At 43.5% G+C, this 19,905-nt stretch overlaps 1 protein-coding gene across 1 annotated transcript in view; it reads right to left on the bottom strand.

Annotated features, from left to right (window-relative positions):
* The window catches only part of oprl1 (opiate receptor-like 1), a gene marked incomplete at its 3' end in the record, with an annotated part of 49,585 nt that overhangs the window by 5,252 nt on the left and 24,428 nt on the right, over nt 1–19,905 (bottom strand). The window contains exons 2-4 of the mRNA XM_080762813.1: nt 12,372–12,459; nt 10,709–10,891; nt 10,086–10,176 (exon numbers count right to left, since the gene is read on the bottom strand). Of these exons, the coding sequence (XP_080618939.1) occupies nt 10,086–10,176; nt 10,709–10,891; nt 12,372–12,459 (362 nt within the window). The remainder of the gene's footprint in view (nt 1–10,085; nt 10,177–10,708; nt 10,892–12,371; nt 12,460–19,905) is intronic.

Genomic DNA, 19,905 nt, shown 5'->3' with positions numbered 1-19,905 from the left:
GGTCCAATGGAGTTAAGAGGTTTTGTCCGAAAGTGCTTTTCAATACTTTTCCATTGGTTCAATATTTTCTTTAACCAACACACTGAAGTAAATGGTGCTCAAACTGCTCAATAGCACTGATTTATGCAAAAAAAAACCCCAACTAAAACCAATAATATGATCTTTCTGTTGCACTTGTTTTTGAAGGACGTACAGTATCATGCACAGTACGTGTCCACAGCGAGTGTCCAGCTCCCACAACCATTTTAGAGTGGAGATTTGGTAATGTCTGACCTTCACCGGGAAGCTGATGTTTTTGGTTCTCCATACGCTGGCAAAAACAACAGACGATCCGGGCACCCGGGATTAAAAAGAGGAATACCCTTAATTTATGTTGTGCCAATATGTTTCGACAAGGTCAAAACATGTTGGCAGTTGCCTTTAAAATAAATAAAGGCTATTCCTCTTTTTTAATCCTGAGTGCCTGGATCCTCTGTTGTTCTTGACCCCGCTTGATCCGTGAGGTCACCATATACTCTTTTTTTTGTTTACTATAGTTACCTCCTGTGGCAACCTGGTTGTTGTTGTTTTTTTTCAACCACTCTTTATTGTTGGAAAAACAAGTGCACAGGTTTAACAAATTAAACTAGTCTAATATGCATTGCAAGGTTATGAAATGGATTGCGATGACAGGATACATGGGAACCTATTTCTCCTGCTAGGCTAACATGTCTCCACTCATCTCCACCTCAAGGACTGCAAATTGACCGGCCATCCATCTAACAGTGTGTGTGTGTGTGTGTGTGTGTGTGTGTGTGTGTGTGTGTGTGTGTGTGTGTGTGTGTGTGTGCACATATACATGACTGGGCGCATGAGTGCGTACATGTCTGCTATAAGTGCCCATCCATCAAACCAGACCCTCTACATGACTATATAGATCTGTAACAAATGGCTGCAAACTGTCAGGAACGGCACTGTAGAGTTTTGTTTGTGTGTGTGTGTGTGTGTGAGAGAGAGAGAGAGACTGAGAGAGAGAGAGAGAGAGAGAGAGCGTGCTTGCTTGCTTTTGTTGCCACTGTTGCAAATATTGCTCGCTCAGAGTGGGACAGTGACGGGTATCTGCATAATTGCGACTGTAGGTCGCAGTTTACTATGAAAATTTCCCGTCAGTCAGTCAGTCGGTCGCTCACACCTCTATATATGGTCACACCTCGTGACACCACGCCACCATATATGGTCACACCTCGTGTCATCACGCTTCCATATATGGTCACGCCTCGTGACATCACACTGACCTCATCAAATCCTGGATAGCCATACATGGACTGGATAATCACCTAGATCTGCATATATGGAGCCGGCCAGCAACTCAACATCTGACCTCAAACCTCTAGATCTCCATTATGGAGCTGACCTGTTCTAACATTCCATATGTTGACCCTTCCCCACCCGTCCCTACTCTTTGATGTCTCCCTTTTGACTGATACCTGTCCATTCAAACTCTAGACGGGCCTGCCCCAAAGTTATTAATTAGTATAGCCGCCGCGCCTGGCAGCCGGCGAAAACTACAGTTCTCAAAAGGCCCGAAAATTAAGGCCCGGCACTACCTGGGAACCTGATCAAACCCTGTACAATCAAGACACTGCCCCCGCTGCCACCCTTAGATCTCCATGGAGCTGACTTGTTCTGACATTGTTGACATGTTGATCTGACCTCATCAAACCCTGTACACTCAAGTGTACAGAGTCTCGTGATAACCAGTGATTGCCCACGAGTCACACCTGCAAATGAGCCAAGTTACAGGCTAATAGTGACAACAGATGTTTGGCTGGACTGCAACACTGTAGCCAGCCCTATGAATGTCTCTGACTGACTGAATCACAGTGACTGAATAAGTTACGCCATTGGTTAACCAACTGGCCTAACAATGTACTATAGCAAATCACAGAGCAACCGTCCCTCCAGAGTCCAGACTATGAGATGTCATCTCCCCAGGCTTTAGAATATACCCTTTAAGATATTTATGTTGCCTTTCAGTGAAAATAACACTCCGAAAATGATGTGCAATGACCCACTATTCATCTCCTCTGATACGGTCTCATGCCTCCATCTGTACTGGTAGTCTCATCCCTCCATCTGGGTAGTAAGTCACTGAGCTTGTTGACATTTACAAGTCCTTCCAACATTCTCAGCACTTATTCCTTACCGTTATCGAGGGATCTTTGGACACTCTCCACGTGACGTCTCTCTCTTTCTCTCACACACATACGCACGCTCACACAGCTTAACCCTCTCCTGAGTCCTGATTGTATGGAAATTGGCAACCCGAGTGAAATTGTATTTTATTTGTAATGTTTTAGATTGTTTATTTATATAAGAGAGAACGAAACAGGGACACCCAAGTTATTTAATACTCAGCAATTATCTAAAAAGTTTCATTTTTGTAAAGATTTGAATAGCAGTGCTTATCATAAGTTGTGCAATATTGTGCAGAACCCTGCAGGTCATGTCACAAATGTCCTCTGGCCGGTACAGCAGTGTCCCCCTGCTGGTACAGCAGTGTCCCCCTGCTGGTACAGCAGTGTCCCCCTGCTGGTACAGCAGTGTCCCCCTGCTGGTACAGCAGTGTGTCCCCCCTGCTGGTACAGCAGTGTGTCCCCCTGCTGGTACAGCAGTGTGTCCCCCCTGCTGGTACAGCAGTGTCCCCCTGCTGCAGTGTCCCCCTGCTGGTACAGCAGTGTCCCCCTGCTGGTACAGCAGTGTCCCCTATACTGGTACAGCAGTGTCCCCCTGCTGGTACAGCAGTGTGTCCCCCCTGCTGGTACAGCAGTGTCCCCCTGCTGGTACAGCAGTGTCCCCCTGCTGGTACAGCAGTGTGTCCCCCTGCTGGTACAGCAGTGTGTCCCCCCTGCTGGTACAGCAGTGTCCCCCTGCTGGTACAGCAGTGTCCCCCTGCTGGTACAGCAGTGTCCCCCCCCCTGCTGGTACAGCAGTGTCCCCCCCCTGCTGGTACAGCAGTGTCCCCCCCCTGCTGGTACAGCAGTGTCCCCCTACTGGTACAGCAGTGTGTCCCCCCTGCTGGTACAGCAGTGTCCCCCCCCTGCTGGTACAGCAGTGTCCCCCTACTGGTACAGCAGTGTGTCCCCCCCTGCTGGTACAGCAGTGTCCCCCTGCTGGTACAGCAGTGTGTCCCCCCTGCTGGTACAGCAGTGTCCCCCTGCTGGTACAGCAGTGTCCCCCTACTGGTACAGCAGTGTCCCCCCCCCTGCTGGTACAGCAGTGTCCCCCTACTGGTACAGCAGTGTGTCCCCCCTGCTGGTACAGCAGTGTCCCCCTGCTGGTACAGCAGTGTGTCCCCCCTACTGGTACAGCAGTGTCCCCCTGCTGGTACAGCAGTGTCCCCCCCCTGCTGGTACAGCAGTGTGTCCCCCCTGCTGGTACAGCAGTGTCCCCCTACTGGTACAGCAGTGTCCCCTATACTGGTACAGCAGTGTCCCCCTGCTGGTACAGCAGTGTGTCCCCCCTGCTGGTACAGCAGTGTCCCCCTACTGGTACAGCAGTGTCACCCTGCTGGTAGAGCAGTGTCCCCTATACTGGTACAGCAGTGTCCCCCTGCTGGTACAGCAGTGTCCCCCTGCTGGTACAGCAGTGTCCCCCTACTGGTACAGCAGTGTTCCCCACTCCACGACCACCATGGTCCGTGTCCGTGCACCTGCACTCCTGCTCTGTTGCAGGGTTTTCCAGTGGGTCAGTATAGGGGTGTAATGAATCCAATACATTTTAACAGCGATACGATACCTTTTACGATACATGGTTGACGATATGATTGGTTCATAAATGGCGATACGATACGATTCAACGATTTAAAATCGATATAGTAACTGTTTAGAAAATAAACAGTACTATAGCTATTTGTACTATTTTAAAATGTTTTAAAATAGTAAGAAAATGGCAAATAAGTGGGTAAGGGGTGGCGCAAGATCTAGGGCTATATCTGTGTGAAATATGTGGATAGTGCAGGTTTTTAAAGGGCAAAATGTATAAATATGGAAACACATTTATCCATTTATATTGAATGGAAAATAAATTAAACCCCTCTTTTATTTTTTCTTCTTAAAATGGCTAATTATTGTAGTTTTGATACAATAGATTATATGCATTGCAAAACAATTTGATACCAATTATTCACATTGCAAAACGACACGATATGATACAAACCTTTGCCACTACATTAAGCTTTCCAACACAGCTGGCATCATTCTAATGATGTGTCAGAAACTGCGTACATGAGCTGAAATGTGAGATTGTCGCTATAGATGCACGCCGCGGTACAAAGTCGTGTCATGAAGACAAACTGACCAAAATCGAAATCCACATTTTAGCACATGCCCTCCATTACCCCACTGGCCTTCTTCTTGCAGAAGGCAACAGTTCTTGAATCATTCATGAAGCTGCAGGCAGTTGTTTCACCTTTCTGTGTAAATGTCCTTGGTTCCAGTGATGTGCTGAGCTATTTTCACAACCCACTGCAGTGCAGATCTACATTTCATATATCCGCTCATCTCTCTGTCTCCCACTCCGATGTCTAATCAAATGTAAAATGCATGCAGCTGGGCAGGCTGTTCAGCTCAGAGCCAAACGTTTTTAACATGTTCTACAGAAACTGAGAGGTTATTTTAGGACACACACTGTAGTTATGCTTAGTTTAGAGTGCTTAGTTTTCTGGACCCACTGGAAACATTTTTCCCATAGAGATTTACAAAAATATCATATTATATCAATTATTCTAAGCCTAGAATCAAGACATCCAGGATCCTGGTGATAAAACCTTTGATTTTGTGCAAAACAATAATTTTATATTTAATTATATGATTACACTACATTTAATAACATTTGTTTAGCATTGCTCATTTAACTTTTTCACAGAATCAAATGTTTTATGAGAGAGAGAGCGAGTGCATTTTCCCGGCGGTAGTGTTTCTCGGCGGCATCAGTACGACACTCTACCCCAAACCCTAAACCTATAACCCTAACCGCAAGCACGACGCAACACATGGCATCAGTCCGACACTCTACCCCAAACCCTAAACCTATAACCCTAACCGCAAGCACGACGCAACACATGGCATCAGTCCGACACTCTACCCCAAACCCTAAACCTATAACCCTAACCGCAAGCACGACGCAACACATGGCATCAGTACGACACTCTACCCCAAACCCTAAACCTATAACCCTAACCGCAAGCACGACGCAACACATGGCATCAGTCCGACACTCTACCCCAAACCCTAAACCTATAACCCTAACCGCAAGCACGACGCAACACATGGCATCAGTCCGACACTCTACCCCAAACCCTAAACCTATAACCCTAACCGCAAGCACGACGCAACACATGGCATCAGCCACAGAACACCCGCGGCAGGCGACAGTGTTTCTCTGCGGCATAAGTCCAACAGTCTTCCCCAAACTCTAAACCTAACCCTAACTGCAAGCACGACGCAATGCATGTCGGACCAACGCACTGCCGCGGAAGCGAGCGGCAGTCGAGTGTCATAATCCCCCGGCAGATGCCGGCCCTCCCCCCTTCATGGCAGCGTTGCGTCTCATTGCTGTTGCTGGAGAATGCACTCGCTGCTTCTGGGTTTTATGTTCATCATGACTCACCAGGATCCTGGATTTGCTTGATTCAAGGCATAAAATATTTTGTATAAATATTTTTGTAAATCTCTATGGGAAAATTTAGAAAACCACGCCCACTGCTATGCTCTATGGGGCAACGCAGTTCAGATTGATATGAGAAGACTAGACTAGAGATTAGATTAGAAGATTAGACTGCTAAACACTAAACAATGCAGCAAGGTACGAAATAAGCACAAGTGAACTGCCCAGCATAACGGGGTGGCACTTGTGTGAGACAACAGTTGTTGCATTCATTTCCAAAAATAAAAATGTCTAATAAGCCATAGTTAACCCATTTAGACCTGAGGACGATTCTACAAATGCCTTCTAAATCCTGACATTCATTCATATTCAAAAATAGCAGACCTACAAGCTCGTAGCGCGCAACTCGGTGGCTAGATCTGCTATTTTTCAATAGCTATATTATAACATAATGTTTAAAACACCGAAAGGGGTTCCCATAAAATAAATAATACATTTATATTATTTTGCAATAAACACAATAGGTCAACACAAGATCAAGACACAAAGATTATTATGTTTTACCAAAAATAAAAACTAGTATGGGAAGCCGATCTTTTATTTTCAGGGCATAGCAGTTACATTATGTAATGTGTTACTATAGCTGCATGGGATTGCTTTTATTGAGTCAAGAAGCTCAATGACTTACTACCCAGATGGAGGGATGAGACTACCAGATGGAGGCATGTTGCACATAATTTCTATATCCGAAGACTGTTACAAAATCTGCAGTCACTATTTGCCTGTAGAAGGCACGCACGCACGCACGCACACACAAGCGCACGCACACAAGCGCACCAGCTTGCTAAAGGTGACAATAGTGACAGGACAGCAAGGTGCCGATTATACCTTTCCTTCCGGCCAGTATGCCCTTTGGGCGGGACATTTGACCCCAATTACTGAGTGTGTCATGCTGCCGCTGTCTCGTAGCTGTCAGGTTATGATAGTACTCTGTCCACTGTCTGTTTGTATAAGGAGGAGGAGAGGAGAGGAGAGGAGAGGAGAGGAGAGGAGAGGAGAGGAGAGGAGAGGAGAGGAGAGGAGAGGAGAGGAGAGGAGAGGAGAGGAGAGGAGAGGAGAGGAGAGGAAAGAGATAAAAGTGTTGATAGGATTAGTCTATAGCTGGAAGCTAGCACTGGATCAATACCGAACCACTAGACCAGCACACAGCTGCTGGCTGCAATGTATTACCTACTCTATTTAGCAGTTAAATAGTGTAGTGTGTGCATGCATTGCTTGACTATAGGCGTAGTATGTGTAGAGTATGTGTATTGGAATTGTGTTGCTTTTACTGTAAATACCTGGATCCCTGGCTAATAAGTCTTGTGCTCGTTGGCATTGTGTCTCTGTCTGTCATACGGTGCACACACTGTCCAGGGCGCTGTTGAATGATCATTGTCTAAAGTCTAAAGTCATAAACACTACTGGGACTCAACAGCACCCGAAGTGGGTTTTTTTCTCTTTCTCTGTCTCAGCATTGAAGTTACATTGAATTATACACTTACGTTATGAATTGAGTCGGTAAGGTATAATTTAATAGCATATGGGAGCTTGTTTTTTGTAAACGTCAGTCTTTGGTTAGGCTTAAGTTTAAGTTTGTTTGTTAGGTTTAGGTAGAGGGTTTTGTGGTGTTCAGCTCAGGTTCAAGTACTTTTGTTTGTTTCTCTGGGTTGCCCCATATAGCCACTTTTTGTTATTGTATAATCTAATTCTATTTCTATCTTAAGTTAATGTAACTTCGGCTCGAGCGCTGTTTGTTAATTTGGTTGGAAACCCATTAAACTATCATACTAGTAGTACGTCATGGTTGTCTAGAAGAATATAGATATATTTATATATTTATTCCATGTGATTATTTATTACATTTTGTATTCTTCTAAAGAAAATACCTTGTTGAAATACGGTGAATAAACTACAGTTCACTTTCCTTTCCAGCCTTGTTGCATCCTTTAAACAACCCCTAGACCAAAGGGAATGTAACACATTCACTAAACTCACTTAGCCGTCATTTTTGAGTGGTGCACCCACTCCAAGGAACAGCAATGTTCCCAATGTCTATGTCCCTATATCCCTATGTTTGGAGTACCATCCATCCATCCATCTTCAACCGCTTATTCGTAGTCGGGTCGCGGGGGCAACAGCTCCACCAGAGTGCTCCAGACTTCCCTCTCCAGAGCAACATTAGTGACTTCCTCCTGGGGGATTCCGAGACGTTCCAAGGCCAGTGAGTCGTTGTGTTTCCTCCAACTGTGCCTTGGTCTGCCCCGGGGTCTCCTCCCAGTGGGACCATAATTTCGACGTGTGTCGAGGACCTCCCTAGGGAGATGCCCGAGAGGCATCCTAACCAGAATGACCACCTAAGCTGGCTCCTTTCCAGGCGAAGGAGCAGCGGTTCTACTCAGGGCTGTATTTTGCGTGTCTTAAGTACCAGGTCTTATTACCTAACTTGAGTAAACTAAAGACCTGGAGGCGTGATCAATGCTCTTTGGCCACTCAGAATAGCCAAATGGTCTTTAGTTTACTCAAGTTAGGTAATAAGACCTGGTACTTAAGACACGCAAAATACACCCCTGAGTCTCTCTCGTGTGAATGAACTTCTCACCCTATCTCTAAGGGATATGCCAGCCACCCGTCGAAGAAAACTCATTTCGGCCACTTGCATTCGCGACCTTATAGGGGCAAAAGTGGTGCTGTTGTGTTAAACAGAGATAAACAGAGAGATAGAGAGATAGTGTTGCACTGTTGGAGTGTGCATGAGAGAGACAGAGAGAGTGTTCTAACCAGGAGTTTAGTAATGTTAGGCTGTACTGGGATCAGTTGGTTAAACTAGCGGACATTGCAGTCTTATACTGTACTGCACTGGAATCAGTTTGTTGAATTGAGTTGGTTGAATTGATTTTTTCATTTTTGAGTGGTGCAACCACTCCAAGGAACAGATAGAGTACCAGTAGGGGCAAAAGTGGTGCTCTTTTGCTATAAACAGAGAGAGAGAGATAGTGTGGCACTGTTGACTGCTAATTACAGAGAGAGAGAGAGAAATAGAGAGAGAGAGGAAGAGGGGGAGGGGGAGAGAGAGGTGTCTGCTAATTCCCCCATACAGTAACTCTGTAATTTCTCGACCGTTTCGGACGCGGGGCGGGTCGCCGGAACGCTGGACATTTTCAGATCCGCGGAACGCAGCGAATCAGGTTGGAACCCAGGCTAAATAAGTCTTACATGCCGTAACACGGTAACACTCTATAACTGCCGTAGCACTCTATAACTAAAAATTAACAAAAAAACAATGTTTTATTTCCTCTCTGAGCAGGAGATCCTCCCAGGCAGCAGCCTGTCTAGCTTACAAACAATAATCAGAATGCCCAACTCTAACAAGGTCACCCTCGCTGTGACGCTGACGTGAAGTGCAAATGAGCATTAGAAAACCCATGTGCGCAAATGTCACCATTCAGAATTTCTAAGAGAGAGAGAGAGAGAGAGAGAGAGAGAGAGAGAGAGAGAGAGAGAGAGAGGAGAGAGAAAGGGAGGGGTGGGGTGGGGTGGGGTGAAGAGAGGGGAGGCAGACAGAGAAGTACAGATAACAGACCAAATCTGATAAAGCGAAAATGAAAAAGTGGAGGAATGAGATTGAGAGAGAGAGAGAGAGAGAGACTAGGAGGAGAACAACATACTGAGATAGAGATGGAGAGAGGAGGAGCAAGAGTGATGTAAGCTAAACCTTAGCTTCATTAATTTACCAAATGTTGAGAGACTAATGAAGGGAAAATAATGAGATAATGAGAAAGAAAGAGAGCGGTAGAGAAAGGCATCGTAAGGTCATAAGACCGCAAGGCTATGAAGCAATATAGAACTGGGCATTACGGGCAACGGATATGGGATCTCTTAACGGCAATGGCACGTGGACTGGTGATTGGTTTAATTATTGTAACGCCCAAACCACACCTATGCATAATATAACGGGTAACGGAGGTGTTTTAGGGATTTAGACAGGTAACCAAAATACCAACTTCAGTGGGGGAACACCCCTTCCCCACTGCTAAATCCCAAAACAGTGTATTTAGAAAGATCGGACGAAAATGGAGCCCCCTGTCTCCTCGGTGTCTCCTGTGTCCTCTGTGTGTCGCACGGCTTGCAGTTAATTTTCAATGGGAATCACGTGGTTTCACGAGACTGTGGAGCAAGCTTGTCTCGTCAATGTGAGACCTTTGAAAATGAATTGCGAGCCGAGCCACACACAGAGGGCACAGGAGACACAGAGAAGACATGCTGTCTTTCATGTGTGACTGTCTGAGGCAAAAGACAGTAGAACATGACAGTGTGTTGACACGTGTGTGTGTGTGTGTGTGTGTGTGTGTGTGTGTGTGTGTGTGTGTATGTGTGTGTGTGTGTGTGTGTGTACATACTGTTATGCTCTGGTTCTACTTCGACATCTCCCAACACCATGGCTGGCACCCCGAAGGCCGATGCCAACACCCACACACAGATGTTCACTACCTGTATGTGCACACACACACACACACACACACACACACACACACACACACACACACACACACACACACACACACACAGTTATTTAAAAAAGAAGGAAGAAGTAAAATATCTCAGTAAAATACACAAAGACCTATATTTGCTGAATAGTGGCTCATCACTGTGAGCATATAATCACATAATGGCATAAATAGATACTGTGTCAGGGATCCGAGAAGTCCACGGACATCTACAGTTTGAATTATAGTATGTTCAATTCAATTCAATTCAATTTATTTTTATTTTTATTCAAGTTGTCTCAAGACACTTTACAACCAACAAAGATCCACCCAGAGCAAGCAATATTGCGACAGTGGTAACGAAAAACTCCCCTTTAGGAAGGAACGTCAGGCAGAACCCGACTCTAGGGTGGGCGGCTCTATGTTGGAGGTGTTCAATGAGATGCTTGGGTTTTACTTTCTCTGGGGCTATATTTTCTTCAAAAATGTGTTTCTTCAAGGTTTGGGAACTCCCGGTACAGCTCAATTGTCCTCACCTTGGCTTTATGAGGTGTCCTCATGTCCAGGGCTTTGACCGGATGACAGACGGCCACATAGCGGTCCATGCTCATCACCGTGAGGGTGAAGGTGCTGGTGAACATGTTGTAGTAGTCTATGGACACCACAGCCTTACACAGAGCATTACCAAATGGCCAGAAACCCAGGAACACATCAGTACCCTGGTAAGAGACGTACACAATACAATCCTGATTGTTAATTTCACTTGAGGATGTATACAAATGTAACCAAATGGACCTGTAAAGGCCTATTCATAGTACATTCATATAGTTTTAGGTGATAAGGTGACCACCGAAAACGACAACATGACGCGGTGGTAATCAAGTTAAAGCAACTCACCGCTCACCGAAACATCTCTCTGTTTTTATAGTAACCACCATTTCGGTGGTCACCTTATCATCAAAAACTGGATTATGAAATGAGTTAGATTTGCACACTGTCAGAGTTTCAAATGGATATTTCAACACTGAGGATTTGACTGTGCAGGCAGTCAGGCACACAAAAAACAACAATGAATGCAATCACAGACAAATAACACGCGTTCATGCAACTGTCCTCACTTAACAATGGGATCTAATGAAATCATCATTGCTTTCATTGGCATCAACAGCATTGTGACAGCCCTGGGTGACAGGGCTTTCTCAGTTGCAGCCCCCTCCCTCTGGAACTCATTCCCACCGCTCATCAAAGGCGCCCCCCCCCCCACCTTGCCATGTTCAAAACCCAGCTATTCAGACTCACATTCCCCACCTCACTCTAATCTAATCTCCCTTACTGCCTTTTAGTCTTAGCTTAATGTTTTTTGAGCGGTGCTAGCCGCTCAAAACATTTGACCGTGTGTGTGTTTGGTCAAAATGTGCATGTCATGTGCATGACATCTGCATATGGGACCGAATTGTCTCCACCAGGCTGAAGGCATGGGGAGAAAGTATGTTTTGCACTCTGTCCGTGTGTTTTTGTGAGTGTGTGTGTGTGTGTGTGTGTGTGTGTGTGTACATGTGTGTGTGTGTGTGTGTGTGTCCGTCCGTCTGTGTACAGCTAATCTCCGGCATCGTTAAGCCGGTCGATGCCAAATTTTGCACACACTCCCTGGATGCCAACGATGAACCTATACCCTAAAATTTCCAGAACGATTATAGCGCCACCAAGAGACCGACTTTTGAAAAACATTTTTTTTTATATTACTCCTCCAGATTGTGTCCAAAGATTCCGCAAATTATTACACACTATCTCTATAGTCATGTGTCCGTTTGCAGGATTGGCCCGTCAAAAAGCCTCAAATCATGAACGCAGTGTGCAATTTATCTTTCACAGACTTTCCTACTAGGCTGAGGAATATACAGTATCCCACCCTTTTCACATTGGCCTGTTATAGCACCACCAACAGGTGGACTTTAGCGAAACACATTTTTGGAACAAAATGCCTCAAATCATCCAATTGCCATCCAAGGCGTAAGAAGAAATATGGCACCATTTTCACATTGGCCTATTATAGCGCCACCAGGAGGCCACAACCTGACCTGCCCTGGTGGAGACCTATGCCCCGAGGGTCATTTTATCTAGTAAGTTTTGGCATGGACTATGTATTATTGTGTGCATTGTATATAGGCCTTCTGTACACACGGTATCCTGTTGACTTACCTGAAAGGGTAACGTAGCCAAGACCAACGAATCAGCCAACGCCAAGTTAAAGATGTATATATTAGTAGCTGTCTTCATCTTAGTGTATCTGAGAAAGAGAGAAAAACAATTTTATTTAATTGTTGTGCCAGTTTAACAATTTTCAAAATGAATCTCAAAAATAGCAAAAATAGTAGATCTACAGTTGGCTAACAATGGGTCGTGATTCAATTTATTTTCTTTTAGACCATTTCACAATATAGTCCACTTGCCAGAATGTGAACCCAGGCATGTTGAGTACACCAAGGTTTTATGTTAGAATGTTGAGTATGGGTCCCCAGCATGTAGAAACTTCCGGATGCTAACTTGCATTATGTTGAGCAATTTTCATAATTGGCATAATATGTGACCATAACATTAACGACCTATAAGGGGGGAAAAAATGCTTTAAGTAGCATGTGACGTGTCAAACTAGGGGGTTTTCATGATGCTGAAACCATTCCAAGCATTCATTTTGCACAAAACAGCCGTCATTACATATACAGTATGTATGTGATGATGTCAGACATTTGGGCAAGTGGCTATGGCCGTTTTTAGCCCAATGAGTGTTTTTTTTGCAAATCTAATGCTTGGAATGGATTCAGCATCATGAATACCCCCTAGTTTGACTTGTCACATGCTACATAAAGCATGATGACATTTTTAATTGTTTGCCTTCTATAGGTTGGTAATGGTATGGTCACATATTAAGCCAAGTCTGAAAAGTGCTCATATATGTTCGTATAAGTTAGCATCTGGCAGTTTTTATAGTAGACTAATAGGGGGTTCGCAGCCAGAGGCTATGGCTATTTGGGGGTCCTTGAATGGATTGGGAATTCATATTGTATCTACAGTATTCTATTCATTCATTTATAATCCATTCTTAATAAGGATGACACATCTCTTACAGCATCTACTGATCTGATCTGACCCGAAATCATTTATACTAGAGTCCTGCGGATGGATTTGGGTCATTAAAATATATTATAAATTAATATTGGATAAACCGCGGGTGAAATAATGCAGGAAATAAATGAATGGCATCTCTCTATAGGCTTATTATAGCATTTAAAACGCACAAAATCTTGGCAAAATCTCGCAAATGTATAAATTGGAATAATTAATTAATGCAGTCAGAAAACGGGCGGATTATAAATATGCACACGCAGATTCGGGTGACAAAAAAGCTCATCCGCAGGTCTCTAATTTATACTGCTCTCACTCCTCCTGAGACAAGGTTTCAAGCAGACCTAGAGCCTAAGAAGTGATCATTAGGGTGAAAATTATTGACTATTTCAGAGAGACTGTGATCAATAATCTGTTGGGGGGCTCATTAATGAATGAAGCCAAACAGAGAGTTGTTTTCTCATGAATATTGATTGCTTAGTTAAAGCCGCCCACACTACACTAGTATGAATTAAAGCAGCAGTGAGGAAAAGTAAGATAGATACAACCAAATTAGAAGGATGAAGACAAACAGTCTATGACATATAGATGAAGATTAAGGCTCTATTAAAATAATTTAGTATACTGTATATCTTTCATAGCTCCAAGATTCTCTAATAATACCTCTAAAATACCCAATGCACACATAGTAAACACAGCTGAACCGACTACCTGCAAATGAGGATGATCTAGAACAGTGCGCTGCTTGGAGCACAGATTTCCGCAAGGCTGGGTTGCCTGTGTCAGTGATTGTATGACCAACTTTCAAGAGTTATAGGCCAAAGAACTCTCTCTCTCTCTCTCCCTGCCTTGTGGTTTGAGCAGTGTTGGGTGTAACAGCATTATAATTAACAGCGTTATATAACAAGAATACTTTTTGGGGGTAACAGAGTAACCTAACGAGATAGTTTGCAATTAACCTATATTTCCCTGTTTTTCCCGGTCACCACTTCTGGTGTGACACCACGGCTCTTGTTTACACATTATGTTGTCAACATGTGTGCGGAATGACACTATTTTTGGATTTATTGGGGAAAGGAGGAGATAAACCTCAATGCAAATTGGTGAAGCAGCAAGCAGAGCTCCACAACACTGGTAGGCTGCAGGTTGCTTTGTTGTTGTATATAATAATAATATTATAATAATAATAATAATCTAACGTTACTTTTCTCAGAAGGTAATCTTTTGTATTGGCAGTAATCCAGTAACCTAACGAAGTTACTATAGAAAGTAACGTTACCCAACACTGGGTTTGAGTCATTTAAAATAGAATATTCCCCTGTTCAATACCAGGCCTCTGTCTCATTGAGGTGCCCTTGAGCAAGATACCAGTAACAGAACCTGTCTACTGCCCCTTTGGAATTCTCTGGGTCCTTTTTTGTCCTTCAATCCTCCTCTCCTTACTCTCCTTGTTAAATAACAAACTGTTCAATCTTCTCTCTGTCTCTCTTCAAAGTCTAATCTAATGTATGTCCTCCCAGTCTCCTTGTTTTTACCGTTTTACTCCTCTCTCTCTCTCTCTCTCTCCCTCTCTCTCTCTCTCTCTCTCTCTCTTAATCTCTACACAGTCTCGCTCCTTTTCTCTTTTGTAATCCTGTTAGTAATAAATGTTTTCTTTTTTCTCTCTCTCTCTCTTCTGTATCAGATCTCCAGCAGGAATCACCATTTTCTGACAAATATTTAATTCAATCTTCACTGGCAGCTCGTGCATGTGGTGATCCTTTTTCCCTGTTTTATTGTTGTGTGTATTAAAGAGATTTGTTACGTAAGGCTTTGTTGAATACCCAATTTTGATTTGTCAATCAACGCATTCTGGGTTCTGTTATTTCTTAACAGCAAACCGCTGTTCTGTATATCTGTTCACGTTGACGAATGGGAAGCCTGTAAACGACAAAAAAACCCATTTTGTATTGATTTAATTCTTAAGTAGCCGTGTAATAAGCGGGCAAACGTATCGTTAGCTGGTCATTATTGCACAATAAACTCATCTATGTAAAATTATACCAATGACATATATGTAAGTAAGTGCATTTCATGAATACTAACATCCTAATGACTGTAACTAATGCAGTAATGTTTTATTATATTATATTTTATTTACATAAAGTAATTGTTTCCAGTCATTAATGCCTCATTAAGCTGTAACTGAAGAGGCATGAAGTTTTATTCCATATATTCTATATGGTGTCTGTGTAGCATCATATCTCAGTCTCTACCGTTCATCTATCTATTCATCTCTAACTCTCACTTTCTCCGCCTCTCCAGCTCCTCTCTTTAAAGAAAATGAAATATTCTCTCGCGCTCTCTCTCTCTCTCTCTCTTATCCACTGATCTATGTATATCTTTTTTTCACCCCCACTCTCTCCCTCCATCTGTCCTCTGCCGCATTCCTCGTTCCATCTCTCTGGCTGCAGCCCTGTCTCATCCTCCCATTCCACTCTCCAGTTGTTCCCTCATTTTCTTACATGTCTTCCACCTTTCTTCCTCTGGATTCTTTTCAACATTCTCCTTTATATTGCTGCCTCTCTCCATCAATCCCTCACTCTGCATTCTTTCCCAGAACAAGATTTCTCTCTCTCTCTCTCTCTATCACCATCACTTTCACTCCTATTGTATGGGCTCTCTCCCTCCTTACTGTATATCTCTTCCCTCTGCATTCTTTCTCAATACACTTTCTTGTTTCATAAATTCTTCCTACCTCGTCATACTCTTCTGCTCTAATCATTCTCTCTCCCACCTCCCTCTCTCATCTCTTTCTCTCTCTCTGTATCTAGAATATTTCACAGCTCCTCATCATATATACTTCTTTTCTGCTTTGGGGACCCCATCTTCCCAGCATGTATCTCTCGCCTTTTCTGCTTGTACAAACAATTGCACCGATCTCGATCAATGTCAATCTCCCCTTTCCATGTTTTCCTTCGACTGTCTTCACTTTCCTGCGCACCAGTTCTCCCACATGCCTTCATGTCTCCATTTTACTTCGGACTTGATCTCTTCGCTGCCTCGTTTTGTTTCTGTTTCCGCTTCTCTCTTAGTTGGCGGTGGGAGAGGAGAGCCTGAGCTAAAATATTACCAGATTGATCCTCAGAGGAGATTCCAATATCAGACGCTAACACAATAGTGGTGGCCCAATTGGCCCAATTGTATCAAATGTTGATATTAACATTGGATATTCATGAAGATATACCAGCTCACAGCGACGTGTGAGAACTACTGATTTAGAAATGTGTAGAATCTGAATTTTAATGGTTTAATCGATGCACAACCACATCAAGTATCTGCTTTCAATATGCGTCCATATTGATCTGCCGCTGAGGGGGCTGCTGGTGGGTGGTTTGGCTAGTGATGTGATGTGTGGGAGTGACTGTCAGTGTTACTATCCCCTGTGGTTAAACATTTTCATCTCTGAAAAAACGGCTTCATGAGAACAATGTTGACTTAAGAGTTTATCTGAGATTTTTCTTTGCGACGTGTGACGTCTAGAACAAGGATACCCAAAATCATCATACTGTATTTGAATGTGGACACTTTTGGAACCCACTTAGAAGAGGTGTGTGTTCGTGCTAATATTTGGCCAGTATGCTAAAGAAGTAAATTCCAGAATTGTTCAAAAAGTTGCGGGAACGCCCCCATGTCATTCAAAGCAATCAAAATGTAACAACCACGCCCCTGAATCTAGACCAGCTTGCTGTACAAGCTGATAAAAAAGTGTCTGTCCTTTGTGTGTCTATGGAACCATCCAAACAATCGGCTTCATATTCGGTGTGTACTGTATATTAATATCAGATATCACAGAGCAGTGAAGAGGGTGAAATGGGTCGGATCAGAGGTTCACCAGAACAGGAGTGCACAACAATTACATGCAAAGTCAATGGAAAGGTGGGCGTTGCATGCAAATGACACAAATGCACAGATGCATCTCGAGGACCATCCAACCTTTCACCTTTATAATTCGCTGTGTGTATTGATGATGCCGCTGGAGTGTTCGTTCGGATCAGCGATTCTCCGGAACAGGAGTGCACAAGGTGAGTTGCATGCAAATTAGATTCATGTCCTATATTAAAATTGGCTAATAGGATGGGCGGGCAGGCACGCCGGGCAGACCATGGCCACGTCACTATATGAGTCAGACATAACCATAAACAATCCTGATACGCCCATAGGCATGGCACTATGACTCAGACATAACCATAAACAAACCTGATACTCCCATATATTATATATAGCCGAGTCATTGTGCCATGCCTATACGTATATGATATATAGCCATGGCACAATGACTTGACACGGCTATATACAGTATATGGGCTATGCCTATAATGGTGATGCGCATATATGGGACGACCGACTTCAAACTTGGTGTGCTAATGGGCAAGGACTTGAGGGAGTGCAGGTGCCTCCTGTAGAGTTGTTCGGACAGGCAGTCTGACCCATATGTCCATATACTGTAGGCATATGGATTAGAGGTCTGGGAGCCAGGATTTTAAACTGCAGTCCCAATGTCCAGCATCCGACATCTGATAAAAAATAACGGTCGTATTTTTGTATGCATTGATGACAAGCAGGTGCGTAAATGCACTTACAGCATTATATTACATATTTGAACATAAACGAGTAATATACACATTTTATATAGCATCTTGCACGGGTACATTAATTACCTACATTTCCATGGGAGACATGCGCTAGTTCGACATCCCGTTAGTCTGACTATGTGGCCGGTTAAGGCCGCTTAGGCTTAGGGTTTTCAGATAGCATTCGTATGGGGCTCTATGGTCAGAATATTGGGAATAGTCAGATTATTGGGAAGTCGGACCAACGCTGCGCAAACCATAACCATTTGCGCATTGTTGTTGATTATTGCCGTCTCGTTTGAAAGTGTCAGTGACATATTCAAACTAATGATAACCTGGACCAACACAACGATCTGGCATTTCAACTGCCGACAACTCTAAGTCTATGCGACAGCTGCGGCATGTAATGTGTCTATGCGGTCTCAAAGCTACTGGAAATAAGACTGCAAAAAAGCTTGTTCAAAATATACACAAACGAACTGATGAGAACCAGAGCGAACCAGGGCAAAGGAACGCTGGCCCCCCAATCCCTCACACCTCCATCCTTTACTCACCATTCCGCTTGAACTACACCTACCTAAATCTGTGGTATATAGAATATACTGTGAAGTTGTTTACACAAAGTTATGTGTAATCTGCTACAGAATAAATAAAATCACACACGTGTGAAGTGAGGGGCGCTCTTATCATCATGCATCTCATTCCGGCCAATCACAATTTGCGACCTCACTTTTGTCATACATTTTTGATTAAACTGGCCTAATGTGCAGAAACACTCCAAAATACTCATAGGAAACAGTAACAAAACAATGTTTGTGTTTACACTCAAGTTTTGAGGAACGCTAGCCCCTCCTATATCCAGCTTTCGGTGTGTGTGCACAACTTTGTCCTACACAAACAATTTCACGTCATAGTGTAAACACAAACATTGCGTAACATTGATGACGAAGGTGAGGACGCAAATTGTGATTGGCTGGAATGAGATGATGTATGATGATGTGATTTATTTTTACACAAACACTCAAAACTAGTCACAGGAAATGGTAGCAAAACAATGTTTGTGTTTACACAAACCCTCAAAGCTGGACATATAGGAGGGGCCTAAAAAATAAGAAATGATGTTGGTGTATACAATACACCAAGACTATATGCACATGTACATAATGATGATGCTCTTTTATACTTGTTTTCTCGTTTTTGCACTCTCTCGGTTATATTCTTTGTTTGTTTGTTGTTGTTGTTATCTATGATGCTGCATGGAAGCCTTATATTTCCCTGTCTTTGTCATAAAATATCGATCAAAACTGGAAAGTACTGGACTAATGCTACCTCTAGTCTCTTGTAGCCAGACAACTATTCCACAATCTCCGAATGCTATAGAGTCTGAAACTACACGTCCCAAAATCTAAGTAATCTGTTTGTCATTTCCTTTCACAAACATATATTTTAAAACTATCTTATAGCTTATTTTTTATGTCCGTTTCTACTAAGCAGAAAACTATAGATATGTAGATGATTTCTATTTCTATTGGGATAAATGTGCGCCACTGTAAAGACAAAAGCACCAACTTGCTCATCGGGAGCAGTTAGGGGTTCAGCAGTGTCTTGCTCAAGGACACTTCAACGCTAACACAGCTGGGGGACCCCGGAACGAGCTGGGAGCCAGCCGGGTTCCCAAGCGGCCGCTCTACCTCCTGAGTCACTCTGACATATCAGTTGGAACGGCATAGATGTGAGGGCCTATCTAGCCCAATTTCCACCCAATAGGCAAGCTTTCCACCTCCCCTCGCCATCTCTTAGTCTCCCTCTTTCTACTTATCCATTCAAGAAAGGATAACAGATGCTTTTGCTCCCGTAGGCTCTACAATTTCTCCACCTCTTTCCATCTGTAATTCTGTGAGAGATATGCAACCCCCCATCCACACACACACACACACACACACACACACACACACACACACACACACACACACACACACACACACACACACACACAC

The sequence above is a fragment of the Protomyctophum bolini genome (genome assembly GCF_963924005.1).
Source record: "Protomyctophum bolini genome assembly, chromosome: 5".
Taxonomy (NCBI): Eukaryota; Metazoa; Chordata; class Actinopteri; order Myctophiformes; family Myctophidae; genus Protomyctophum; species Protomyctophum bolini.
This window is presented reverse-complemented; position numbering and strand designations above follow the sequence as displayed.